The 14,455-nt window shown below is 40.4% G+C and overlaps 1 protein-coding gene across 2 annotated transcripts; it reads right to left on the minus strand.

The window, feature by feature from the left end:
* Positions 1-1,488: 1,488 nt before the first annotated feature.
* Positions 1,489-11,229, minus strand: ywhae1 (tyrosine 3-monooxygenase/tryptophan 5-monooxygenase activation protein, epsilon polypeptide 1). Of its 2 annotated transcripts, XM_041241131.1 has the most exons (7): positions 11,004-11,229; positions 5,948-6,147; positions 5,518-5,624; positions 5,018-5,224; positions 4,471-4,607; positions 3,706-3,755; positions 1,489-2,509 (listed from the first exon to the last, which is right to left on the minus strand). In XM_041241131.1, the coding sequence occupies exons 1-6, from the start codon at positions 11,065-11,067 to the stop codon at positions 3,748-3,750; spliced, it is 723 nt and encodes a 240-aa protein (XP_041097065.1). In that variant the 5' UTR covers positions 11,068-11,229; the 3' UTR covers positions 1,489-2,509; positions 3,706-3,747. The 2 variants fall into 2 exon arrangements, with proteins under 2 accessions (XP_041097065.1, XP_041097064.1); XM_041241130.1 differs by lacking the exon at positions 3,706-3,755 and having other exon boundaries at positions 11,004-11,225.
* Between the last annotated feature and the right edge of the window lie 3,226 nt (positions 11,230-14,455).

The following is a 14,455-nucleotide window of genomic DNA, read 5'->3' on the forward strand; positions in this document are numbered from 1 at the left end:
CGTGCGATACATTAGGAGAACAAGTGAGCAAAAGGGAAGTACTGGTGCTGTCCAAGTCAAGGCTTACACAAACGCTCCAGTTGTTTCAGTCTCTCATGCGACTACTGCTAACGAGACAATGTGACTTTACTGTTAGCCAATGTGTTAGTCCACTCTAGTTTGATTTGCAATTGTGCCATGCAGGACAAAAAACACAAATTAATGTCAGCAATTTCAGAGACTTCACATTTATATTTTATAGTCTCTGGGTCTACTGTCCAGCTACAGACCCGTCCCTAGCTCAGCGCTGTCTGTCAATTCCAACAAACCCCGTGGATGCAGAGGTGTGTCTAAATACAGACAGGTATTTACACCACAGCGACAAGGAATGAAGAAAAACACCATTTCATTATAGTTTGAGTTACTGTTGCTTACACTGACGTTTAGAGTCAGAAGTTTTTAAAATATCAATAACAGAAACGCAACAATCATCGAGCAATCCTCTGGATTTCTGTTTTAATGTTGTTTTATCGTTTCTACTTCGTTAGTCACATGCTTGTTAACTTAAATGTTTATATGTTGCCGTTTTTAACTACATGTTCATACCTTGTTACATCGCTGTGAAATTTAAAATTGAAGCAGCTGAAACCATGAAATGTAAGATTCTTTAAAATGTTATGACAGTGAAATTTACGAAAATGTACCGTGAATTCACCATTTTCAGTTACATCCCTGGCCAGTGGATGACTAATTATTTATATATAATTTGCATAGTTAAAGTAACCTTTGTTAATCTGTTTCATGTTGATTCCCTGAACTATGTGAAACCACAGCAGATACCTCAAGCTTAAGATGCTTTCTCATTATGAGTTGTTATGAACACCAACCCCTTGAATGAAAAGGTCAAATGACAGAAAACAAGACACTGGCAGTACAAGCAGATGCCATTCAAAACCAAACTGCTGACAAATACCCGACAAGCACCTTAAGTGTGGCGTAAATACACTGGCTAGTCCTATACATTAAGCATGCACAGTAAACGAGTGTCTGCAGCAATCCACAACAAAACCACCATTATCCACGGGAGAAACACGATACTCTGCTATACAAGGCCGTTTGACACACAAACTACAATTCTAGGAACACTCCTTTTTGCTTTACAGTTGTATTTGAGGACAATTAAAGCAGCCTTTTACCTTCAGTAATGAATCTCTAATAAAAGTGAACAGGTGAAGGCAGCACTTGCAGCAGTACATGTTGATTGTGAGGCTGTTCTGTCAATGAAACGTCATAAACAGAAGCGAATTATCAAGAACACTGATGGACGTGAATTCTTTATTGATCCGGCCAGGTGGGGCACTGCTGCATCTTCCCACTGATCCACAACGGGACTGTACAATGCAGGGCTGGGGGCTGCACAGCCTGACAGCACAAAGCGAGGATTTTATTCTGGCAGGTTTGAAACATCAGACAATTTGCAAAATGAAATAAATGATAGCTACACAGATGAATGTTTAATTTAGGTTGATTTATTTTAAGTTTAATGTTAATTCCATGCTGTGTTTCAGTAAGAACAATACAGATTCTGTATCTGTGGCTCCAGTCAGATATCCAGTAGTACAAATTAGCTTCAAGTTACACATACTGAACAAAAGAGAGAGAAATAGAAAGGGGGGAAAAAAGAAAATCAATTTGAATTAACAGACACAGGATTTTTAATGGTTGACACCATCGATGCAGACCTGCTCTTAGGAGGAAAATAAAAAAGAAAACAAAGCAACAGGGCACCTTTGGATTTTTAAAACTGCTACCAGCCATCTTCTGAAATCAGCAAGAATGTGAGCATACAGTATTTTAGCACAGAAAATACAGTCCAAAAACACTACAAAACATTACAATAACCACTAAGTTGTAAAAGTTTAAGTATTTTGCTCCACATGGATATTTAACATTCTGCCAACTTCCTTTGAAAGACTGGAACAGAAGGTAACAACAAAAGGGCACTTTTCAAAACTCACAAGCCCATAACTAACCTGCCATTGATGGTTTCACTAACACAGAAATAATACGATTCTCACATCCAATTACAATAGATGTTCTGGTAATAAACGCTTTCGTCTTTAAAATTTAAGAGAACCTACATCCAGCAAGAGAGAAAAATGCTGAAATAGAAAAAAAAGACAATGAAGCAAACCAAAGGGTAGTTTCGTTACGAATATCAAGACAGCTTGTACCAGGGAAAAAAATCCAGGGATTCTTCAGCTTTGCCTTTTAAGATTTTTTTTTTTTTTCTTCTCAATGGGTAAAATTATATAAAAAAAAAAAAAACCCTCAGGGGCCCAACCGGGCACAGAACTAATTCTGAGAACCAGTGTAAAAGTCGAATTTGGTGGCTCTCAGTGTGACTTCCAAGGACCGGTGGAGGGGAGGGAGTTTAAAAGGGGAGTAGAAGTGGATCTCTCGTTGGCCGTGACGTCTCACTGGGTTTCATCTTCCACATCCTGCAGCGCTTCTTTGTTCTGTTCTTCACCTTGGAAACAAAATCAAGAGAAAGAAGCTTTACAGAAGCTGTATAGCCCAAATGCTGTGGTCACGCTCAGAGGTTAGGAGAGCCCAAGTCATTCCACAGGTTAAATCAGCATAAATACCCCCAATCGCAAGAGACGACGAAGAAGAAAATGCTCACTTCCATCGTGTAAAGCTGCTTAACCACACCCTGCCGAGGTAAAAACTGTGCCACTGCAATGGGCAAGACAAACACACGCACTCCTATAACAATGGAATTGTGTACCCCTGAGCCTGTACGCTTGCCTTGGAACAGAGAGATTTCAGGGTGCAAACCAAACTTAGCGGCTCCAAAGCTTCAGCCTGTGAATGCATAATGCTGTAGTATTGTATCATCTTTATTTTCTTCAATTCAAATTATTAACTGGCTAAGTCAAGAACTCTAGTTACATAATGAGCTATGGTCAACAATATAAATGCATACTAAACCAAGATGAGTTGATAAAGCAATACTGACAATATCACCATTAAAATCACAGCTATCAACTTACATGTACAGCAGAAACCAACATGGTCAGGGACAGTTTGAAACAAACTGTTCATGCTTTCAGTGGAATGCCGTTTATAGAGCACTGGTACTCAAATAGTTCACCAAGCTGTAAGTAATTCAATACAGTGCAATTTTCAGTTAAAGAATTTCATTCTTGTTAGTAAAATTCTTAACACATTTTCCGACGTTAAGCAAACGTACAATTTTATAATTGAAATACAGCAATCTGGTGTGTCTTCTTGACATATGTGAGGGGGTATGCTGCCACTGTGAAAAAGCAATGAACTTCCAGTAATCGCATTTAAAAGTCTACATCCAATTACAATGCTGGTGGTGAGCATGCCCAGATAAGGCAACTCCCCCTTTTTTTATTAAAGACATCTGCCAGTAAGACAAGCTCACATTCTTTATATCTAACATATAAAAAATCAATGCCAAAGACTTGAGCTTGTGTTCAAAGCACCTTCACTCATAAGCAATAATTACTATGAGCAGCAAGCCATGGCAAACAAACCAAAATCATCGGACAACGGCTGACCAGCTGAACACAAGTGTGGTCCAATGAAAGCATCTGAAAGAGACTGAGGGGCAATCCCAAGATACAGCAGCATGAACATGCAGTTAGAGGTTAGTGCAGACAAAAGGAATACTAAGCCAGTAAATTGACTTACAAAAGTATAGTTTATATATGGAATGAACAGTTTTTTTTTCCTTTAGGAATCTATACAAAAGAAAAGGAGAGGGAAAAAAACACAGGTATAAAAAGAGGATTGTGACGTTGGAGCAGAGAAATTGTAAAAGATGTGTAGTTAAAAGTTTTTTTCTATTGACAAAGATGCAAAAAAGCACCCAGCTTTATTAGTGGTGGGCAGAAGCAGCCTGGGGGTTTATGGGGTCTGCATATTGAGGAAAGAATACTTAATATGCATTTTAAATTAAGTTGTATTCTATCCAACTCATTCATCCAGTAAAGACACCTAAAACGTTACAAGGATTACTTCACGCAAGGATAATCTGGGTGGAGAACAGTCCAGATGCAAAATTGAGAGCTAGCTCAGACAAAAGCAGTATGCCACCCTTTGTAAGAATGATTACATTTTCTCAAACAGTGATATTAACACACACAGGATGGCATGTGTTTCCTCACAAAAAAAAAAAAAAAAAAAAATTCTGTTTTCTTTCTTTATAAAAAGTAGGTCACACATACACTAGTGTGAAGCAGACAGAAAGCCAGTTTACCTGTAGCAGGACATCAGCTTTCCTCCTCACCTTAGGAAGCTGACATGCAAGGAAAAAGGCTTTAAACTGAGACCACTTTCAATGTACCGGAAAATCAGATTTAGTGATGCAGTTTCCTTTACTGAACCCTTTAAAATGCGTCTGCTGAGTACGCTATTGTGTGCCACCTGCCTGCCTTGAAAGAGGAGCACACTTACCATCTCCCTGCATATCTGAAGTCCATAGTGTCAGGTTATCACGTAACAACTGCATGATGAGTGTGGAGTCCTTGTAGCTTTCTTCACTCAGTGTGTCCAGTTCAGCAATTGCATCGTCAAACGCTGCCTTTGCCAACCTGAAATACATTGAATAAAACAAATGCAATTTGAGTAAATACTCTTCAGACAACTAATCTAGGGGCATAACACATAGGCACTTTTAGTCACAAGTTTAAAAAAAAAAAAAAAAAAAAAAAAAAAAAAAAGCAAATGCTGGACATCACAGCCTGCCACATAAATGCTAATGTTTTAGATATGAAGGGGAATTAAAAAAGTAATAAACCCCAGGAGGAGGTTGGGTGAGGCAGGGCAGGGCAGGGCACATATGCTACACAGCACAAGCTACAGCCTAGACCACACAGACAAACATATTTCCACTGTTTCAGCCACTTGCACATATTAAGGTGATTTTTGCTTAGTCTTAGATTTCGGTTTGGACTGAAGCTTGAAACCTTGGAAGTTCTGCTTCTGCTTGCACAGAACTCACCTGCATGCGCGGTCAGGGGAATTGAGGATTTCATAGTAGAAAACAGAGAAGTTCAGAGCAAGACCTAAGCGAATAGGGTGTGTTGGGGGAAGTTCTGTCATTGCAATATCACTAGCAGCTTTGTAAGCTACCAAGCTGTTTTCTGCAGCCTCCTTCCTGTCGTTCCCTGTAGCGAATTCTGCCAGATACCTGTGATAATCTCCTTTCCTAGAAATAAATAAATAAAATAAATAATTGGTGGCAATTTGCATTAAATACTGTGCAGGGTTATCACCCAACATGCTGTTGTTGTCAAACAGCACTTTAACCCTATGTTGCATATTACAACATATGCATTTACAAAAAGCTTGAGCAGCAGTTGCAATATTTTGAAAATACAACATCTTAATCTGCTGAACACAGAATAACTTCCACTGTGCAATACTCAAAATGCTCATCTCTTCCCCAGTGGGAATTTTCAAACAAGCCTTTCATCCCACCAAAGAGCCCAGCTCACATACATTTTGTAGTAGAAAACCTTGGACTCTCCGGTATTGGCGGCTGGAATGAGGTGCTTGTCCAGTACATCCAGAATGTCGTTGCAGATTGATTTCAGTTCATTTTCAACCTTAAATAAAATAAATAAATACATGTTTACATATAAAAAAAAAACAGGGCTCTGTCAATGGGAACAAGTTACAATCCTCCAGAAGCTCTGACAAGTATCATCTCAGTCTTCAAAAAATTATTACAGTGTACATACTAGATGCCCATCACCTATTAAACAAGCCCCCCCCCCAGTTCCTAGGATTACAATTTTAAAATGATGCTGACGGAGCTGAAGCAGTACACCATTTAAGTTATTTTCACTTTAACAGCAGGGCTCCTCCCACCCACCCACCTTATCTTTTTTCTTCTGATCTCTACTAAGTCATGGATTTCCAGTCTTACCGTTTGCCTGTATTCACGGATCATTTTTAACTTGTCTTCCCCGCCCTTGTTCTCTTCTTTCTGTTCAATACTGCTGATTATCCTCCACGACGCTCTCCTTGCACCGATTACATTTTTATATGCAACAGAAAGTAGGTTCCTCTCCTCTACCGTTAACTCAACGTCCATTCCGGCAACCTTCTTCATGGACTCCACCATCTCTGTTTAAAATAACAAAAGCAGAAATATTTTTACTTTAGAGAAAAAACTCAGAACAGTGTCGGTTTATGGACTTTAACTTGAGCGACACTGCATAGTATTTATAATAATCAAGATATTTTAAAATTAAACCAGAGAGCAGTGCAACTAGCAATACTGGATTAGGTAGCAGCTCCTTTTGTGGACTAAAAAAAAAAAAAAAAACAAAAACCTTCCCATGACCTTTCCAGTGCCCATTCCAACATCTCCTTCATATAGCTGTTTTCAGGGATATGCATCCCAGGGGGTTGCATACCGTTTAAAGCTTGCTCAATAGCCTCAATCTCAATACGTCACCAGAATAACACTGTTTAAATAACCCTGCAAAAGACAGTGTTAGAATTTAAACGAGTCACGTGACTTGTTTGTCATTTTCAGATGAAGTGCAGACCTCCGCCTACCTGAAGAATCTCAACTCTGAATGAATCACATCAGCTGTTAATTGTTTAAACCACTTGGGTTACAGCTTTGCAAATGCACTGTAGAGTTTAATTACACAGTATGAATTAATGTTAGTTCATTGAGTTTGTCCCGAGATTTTAAACAATCAGACCACTGTGAACTGTTACACTATAGAGTCTCTGAACAGTCAAAGCATTTTACAAACTGCAAATGTTACTTAAACAATTAAGGAAAATCATACTACTGTGTTTGAACTGTCCAAAAAATAAAGGGTGATTCCTCTCTAATTCACTCATACATAATGCAACAAGCTGCTGAGAACCTTTAACCTACACGTTTGTGTTACCAATAGAGCGCTCCCAGTGAACCCCCGCTGCATACCAATACAACACAAAAAGCTTCACACAAGCATGTCTGTCTAAGCTCCAGTCAGGCGTACCCCAAAACACTCAAACGATTAAGCTGATAACTTTCAGATGAGATTTGAGGAATGATAAAAGTCTCCAATAAAAAGAATGCTTAAATCTTACCCATAATATATTAAAATCGAAAAAGAAACCCGAACACCTACTGTCAAAAAAACAAAACACTTTAGTTCATTACTGATCATTGCTGTGCATCTGAAGTAACATAACAGCAGCTCTTTGGTAATGCAATTGTACGAATTACAGCTGGTAACCTATTCAATAACGCAGACTCCCTGCTGGCGCAGTCACCAGTGTACTGCATTATGTTTCTTAATTGTAGTCAATGTCCTCTTTTTTTAAAAACTATATTCTATAAAACTGCCTCCAAAATGTGCTTTTTGCTTAAAAAAAACAAAAATACCAAAACGCTGTTGACTCTCAGGCTCATCTCAAATAGCCACTGAGTCTGCTAACCGACCCAAGGCATCACCCTGGGTTTCAGGTGACTTCAGCTACTGTAGTAGGGCCTCTTAGACAGGCAAAAAAGAAAGTAACTACAGTAGATGGCACACCGAGTTGCTTTAATGCTTTCACAGGCTAAAGATGTCCAATTTAAATTAGAAAAGCAAAAACAAAAAACTGGTCCTTGTTTCCCAGACAACTTGTCAAGACAAAAAGTATCTTTAAATCTTTAATGCAAATCAGCACTGCCTGCGAAGGTAAAAAATAAATCAATAAAAGCAATTACAGTCCACTCCGAGAGTGTGTCCAGGGTTAAGCAGTGAAATATTGCTCACTCTAGCAATAGATTATCAAACCACAGTAAGCTCAAAGCATGCCTGGACAGAAAACCAAAAACATTTTCAGCTACTACACTATTAAAAAAAATTCCTTGCTTCTCATAGCAATTACCATAATTCTTCACAAGAAAACGTCTCTACAACGAGGGTCTTTGGCTTTAACTCCAATATAACTGATTGACACACAAAGTGCACATGTACTGAGAGTCTCAAGTGTCAGGCACTAACTGTGACAGGATGTACAGCAGGGGTCTCCAACCCTGGTGCTGGAGAGCCCCAATCCTGCAGGTTTTAGAAGTGTCTTTACGTCATCAACGGCTAAAGATCTGGAACTCATGTTAATCTTGACTAATTAAGCCAATAATTGATTCAATTAAGTAACTAAGCTTGTTAAAATGAAAACCCTGTAGCTCTCCAGCAGCAGAGTCGGGGACCATTGATGTAGACGACAGGAGGGTACAATCCTGGTAAACACACAGTCTGCCTGAAGATTGGTCAGAAATTTCACCTCCCTGGCCACCAGTTGTCACTTAAGTTTGGATTGCAAGTTTTAGCTAAAGAAGGATTTATTTAAGCAAATATGGAGCTATGCTTAAACTTTCTGTCTTGGTTGCTTCGTTATCTGGAGCATAGGTAGGATGCCTTGCTGGAAGAATGCAGTTTATTACATCACACTCAATGCTTGTCAGGGCTGTGTAAAACAAGACTAGGAGGGCGGGGACAGAAAGCTCCATGGCAACAACTACCCTTCAATGTAACAATCACATCAGATTTTAGTTTAGTTAAAATCGGCATTGAGTTTAGTAGCCACACATTTTGACATTTTGATCTTTCAATTCAGAAAATGAAACCTGTAGAAAGGCATATATTGTTGTCTTTGAGACCAAGAGGTTTTAGCTTTATTAAATTAGCTGCACTGCATTTTTCAAAAACAAGAAACGTTATTTGATACCTGCTGACCAAGTAACAGGCAAGTTAAAAATTGAGTACTATTACTTGGAAACAAAATGTTTAGCTCGAGTCAATATTTCACCTGTTTACTTCAGGGGAAATAAAAAGGACATTTCAGGGGGTTATAATGTTTGGCAGTGTTCATGGTGCAATCTGTCATTGTAAATGTGTTCATGGCTTGTATGAGAATTCCCGTGTGCCAGCAATATTTAGTTTCCTCACCTGGGTTAAACATATCACAGGTTACCTGAATCTTCATGCAAGTATATGATAAAGATTACAGTGGAGAGGCCTTATTAAATCAAATAGAACACCCTCATTGTTTTACCCAGTAAACAACTGCACATGGGATAGATCTCCCTCTGCAAGTCATTTTTTGGGGTCATGGTCAAGTTCTGTACCTGTTCTGTAGTCATAAATCCAGACTGCCAGGCATTCATTTCAGATAAGAAATGCATGCTGAAAGGGATTACAAACCTTCACATAACCTCTTGATTCAAGGTGTCAATAAAGATCATTCAAGATTTCATTCTGCCCTTAACTGTTTTTGCAGCATCCCGTGCCTAAAGGAATTTGACTGTTCTGGAAGACAGCTAAATGCCTTTGTTTGAAATGTCTGTTTGTAGCTGTCCTCACTTAATAAACGACATTGTGTAAAAACTAGAAAATCAGTCTGGTGCATTCACGATTATGTCATGCAATGACAGAAGCTATAATTTTGGCAAATCCCATGCTGGGCTGTAAAAACTCGACCTATATATTAGTTATTTCAAAAGGGGTGAGGCGAAAGGCTTAACGTGTGAGAAGTTAAATTAATCGCGATAAACATTTTAGGGCAGGGCTAGATAAGGGAGGAGCTGGGCTACATCCATTTCACAAACTGCATCCTGCAAGCTTCGTTATATTGTAACGTGTTTATTTTGCAGAACAATCTTTATCTACGCATCTGGGTTTGGCACACTGGCTAGAGGTGTACAAAAGATTCAGTATCGTTTCAAAACTGTTTTTATTGTACTACAGGGAGTCAACCACCGCCATTTTAACTTAAACTCACACCCCTTAATTCAATGATTTCCAAGTTATACCGATTAACAGCTTTGCTGTTTCCACAGACCTCGCCACACCCACACTGGAGCACTGGCATGGGTCTTAATACGAAAGGCAATTCTATCTTATTTAAGGGCTTAATAGTTTAAAATGTATTCTACAGAACACGTTCCTCGCTATTTTTTTTTTAATGAAAGATAAGCATTAACGTATTTACCCCCCTGCGGTATTTAATTAACACTTTCGTTAAACAGTACAAAACACAATTCATATACATACAGTGCAATTTGTTAATGTAATTCATTTCGTACCAGCCACCCCGAGTCTACAACACAGCCAAGCCCTGTTCACATACGGACCTGTCTAGACACCTGTATTCATTATTAAATACATCGTTGAGATTGGTATAATCATTTTTTATAACCATTACTAAGTTGGTAAAATACCTATTTAAAAACCGATCTTATTTCATCGCAGTCGCCATTATCCCCCCCTCCCCTGACAGCGCGTACAAAAACGGCTCTGCAGCATTGATCGCTTTTTATTTTATTTTATTTTTTAATTCACGGGAGCAGAATCCCCGATTCCTCCCCGACTCGATCCAATATTGTAAAATGTCAGCGGGTCTCCTCCCTTTCACTCATCCGCCATTTGAAACACGCTCCCCCTCCCCCACGCCGCGGGGGTCCATTTTTTTTTTGTCCGATTTACAGAATGAATGATAATCTAAACGCTTTTTTTTTTTTTGTTACTTTTTTTTTTTTTTTATAAAATAAGTAAATAAATAAAATACCGTTTTCAGCGTTTGTTACCCGTCGCTCATTCAATCTGACTGTTATTTCTGGCGGCCATTTTACTAAACGGTTTGATTTTTTATTTTGTGTTTTTCACTCTCTGTTAAAAAGCGCAGCGCCTCCTTTATTACCCCAGCCCGCTTTGAACACGCGTGGGGTGCGGGGCTTTCACACCGCCAGCCCCCGTCCTCAATCTCAAGCAAGTCGCGTTTGTTGGTGTGTTTTTGCGTGTGTTTTTTTGACCCCCCCCCGGTCCCGTTTCGCTCTGCCCTCCATTTTGTCTCCGCCGTGCTCTCTCTCTCTCTCTCTCTCTCTCTCTCTCTCTCCCGGCTCCATCTTTCCTCTCCTCCAGCCCCGCAGAGGAGGGCTGAGGAAACTCCTCGCCAAACACGGCGCCCTCTCTCCGCTCCGCTCTTACCGTCGTATCTCTCCGCCTGCTCGGCCAGCTTGGCCTGGTACACTAGGTCCTCTCGTTCCTCCATGGCGCTGCGAGCCGGGCTGGCGGTGCTGTGCGGGCGGCTGGTGGCGGGGCGGCGGCGGGCGGGTCTGGCGGTTTCGAGCGCAGCAGCAGCAGCAGCTCGACCGGTAGCACTGGGCTAGAAATGGCGGCGGGACTCCATCCGGGGAACTTTGCCAGCCCACCACCCCCTCTCTCTCTCTCTCTCTCTCTCTCTCCTCCCCTCCCGTTGCACCAACTCGCCGCTATAGCAACGGTTGCACGGCAACAGCAGAACGGTGCAGATTGAGTGGAGGGGGGGCGGGTGTTTACGGTCCATATGCGGTATAAACGTGACCAAACCGGGGCGGGTTGTTAAATATTGAAATGGGTGGCTCGGTGTCCCTGCGGGGTGTCCCAGCTGTCAAGCCCAACCCCGCAGGGCTGAGGCACAAGCGGTAGATGGCTGCTCTGACGCATCTCGTACAAACCACACACATGGTAACTGCCCACGGCTGGATCATCTCCCACACATGCAATAACGACCCGCAAATGCGGTGAGCTGTCCCAAAAATACTATACCCATCTACCAACGTTCAGTTATTAATTATTACCAAAAAAAATAATAATAATTACCTAAAAGAGTATGTACTTTAATCATTGGGCTGTCATTATTTGGGGTATGCTAATGGCTTTTTAAAAAAAATATTTCTATCCAAAACTGGTACTAGTGAATATTATTAATTATAAGTTTAACTGTTATTTAAACACATAAATAAATATGTACTAAGTAATTGACGGGCACTATCGTGGATGCAGCGTTTGTGGGAGACATTATATATGTGAGCAGGTGGTTATTTGCATGTGTGGTTTGTGCAGCCTCTCTCTGTGTTTTTCTCTGCTGTGATTAACTGCAGCCTTTCCCACTTCATAATTCGGGGCTGAATTCTATCACTTCATTGTGTTATGCTGTGGTCAAATAAGAAAAGTAGTTACTGTCAGTATATCTGATTAGAGGAAACATCCGCTGTAAATCCGCAAACTGTCAACTAGGAGATGTTGTGATAGCAATTAACATGCCCGTGGCTCCCCAGGGTATTGATTTCTGTAAGGGCTGCTACGCTTTCGTTCTCGCACAATCCACCTGTGAAGGTTACGCTAATCTAACGCATCCGCCTCATCAGTCCTTGTGATACATTCATGTCGGATTGTTAATTTATGAATGCAATGGTGGAATGTAGATTAGCACCGAAGCAAAGACCGTGTTTGAAAATAAAATAAAAAATCCTAGCGACTGCGATAACAACACGATCCATGGGAATGAAAGGGACACGGTATTAATTCATTCATTTTACTATTATTATTATTATTTTAATGGAAATCCACCGTGATTAACTCCACTATGAAAGGCGCTATATAAAAATAAAGATATTATTATTATTATTATTATTATTATTATTATTATTATTAGCTATTTTATTTTTCAAGAATATTGAAAACACATGAATCAGGGTGCAGGGGTGCAATATATTATTATTTAGATCAAATAGAAGATTAATCTTATTGCAATAACAATCAGGGCTGTATGACAGGACAATAGTAAGCTATAAATGACTGTGCAATATTTGTTTCAATTCAATTGCGTACCCCTTGCTGGTCATACTCATGTCTGGTAATGGTGCTGTCAGGGTTATATCTGGTTACTAGGGTTAACAGATTTCCGTGGTTTTGCCCACATCTCACGAAAATGCCATTCAGTCGCACGACGGCACTTTCCAGCCCTTTCTAGCGCGTCAAATATTCAAGACAGATTTTGTGTCATTTTGGTTAGCCCTTTTCTACCAGGTGATCAGAGGTGTACCCAGCTCAGTGACCTCTCCTGTCTCTGTTCTGTGAAACGTGTGCAAGTCCGAGTGCAGTGTCATCAGTATGGTTTTCAACAGGGACCCCAGAAGAACTGCTTTGTCAAAGGGGCTCAGAACCTGATGGAAGTCTCAAGCTGGTTATGAACAGGCACGAGCTGAAATGTGGTTGAAGGAGCTGTACGCAGTCAGCTACGCAGGGCGTCTTGCATCCAGAATCAGGGAGGAATCCCAATCTGAAGCCTCCTTCTTAGGTTTGGTGAATGCAGTCAGCAAAGTCAGAAAGGGGTTCATTTAACAATGCTCAGGAAAGAGTTCATCTGTGTAATTGAAGCACAGTTCCAGCCTGCAAGGATGACAAGGTACTAAGTCACATAACCTCACCTACGCACTCAGCAATGAGGCAGCACACCATATCAACACACCAGCCTATTTGGCAGCGAGTTTATTCAAACAGGCTTTGCAAATGGCATTCATAATTTCTTCAATTAGTGCTGCAGCTAACAAAACAGCAGCTGTTGCATGCTTGCTTGGCTCACATTATTTCTATGCCCTGCATGCAGAACATTTCATATTGCTGTGCACATCCATTTTTTTTATATGAACCCCTCCTGTATGCTGTGCCTTCAATATGTTTTATGAACGAGGCCCTGAAACAAACATATCACTGATAGAAAGCGTGTGGTTTGCTGAGCTCAGTCCCAGACCGGTGCCATGCTGTACACACGCAAAGCTGGGTCAAAGCTTGTTAGCTGCTGAAAGCATGTCAGTCAACAGGGGAAGCAACTGGTTGCAAACAGAGATTTTATTTGACCTAGTGTAGTATAAGATATCATGCTCACTACAATGTGTTTCTTTCAGAACTCCACATTTGAGACAAATGGAGGTGCACACATTATTCTGTTAGCTAATCACTTTTATTAAATCGGACCAATTGAACCCTTCGCCAGGTCTATATTCCTGAAGTTGCACCATCCCTACCTCTGCAAGAAATCATATTTCCAGTAAATAATTATTGTGCAGACCCCTGCCACAGTTACACCACCAGTGGCCAGTGCAGGCTGTGCACAAACCTTTTGATTGCTCTCCAGCTTCTCTAATCTTAATTGTGATTTCTTATATCAATGTACTTTATGAAAAGGGCATGCTTAACCACTGCCCAATCGCAAGAGGAGCCGGTAGTTTCAGGAGCAGAAAATCAATAACGTACCTGCCGGCAAACAAAACTGATTATTTCAGGAAATTAACGGGTTTGATGTGCTGCATGGTTCTCATCAGTTTGAATTGAATGGCCCTGTAAAATAAATGGCTTAAATGAACCTACCTGACATATAAATCCATCTGCTAGCAATGGCTAAATTGTTTTCCTTTACTGTGTATATTCTGCCCAGCAGCATTCAGTAACATTTAAAAGGTGTGTTTTTGTAAAGCCGTAAACTGCTTTTTCTCCCCTGCACAGTGCTCTTAATGAGCAGTTGTGCACATTCAGGAAATACAAGCACTTAATAAACAGTGGGGTTTCCCCAGAACACCTCCAGCGTTGGTTTGCGTAATCTTGGGATTTTTTTTTTC

Source organism: Polyodon spathula, unplaced genomic scaffold (assembly GCF_017654505.1).
Source record: "Polyodon spathula isolate WHYD16114869_AA unplaced genomic scaffold, ASM1765450v1 scaffolds_764, whole genome shotgun sequence".
NCBI classification, from domain to species: Eukaryota; Metazoa; Chordata; class Actinopteri; order Acipenseriformes; family Polyodontidae; genus Polyodon; species Polyodon spathula.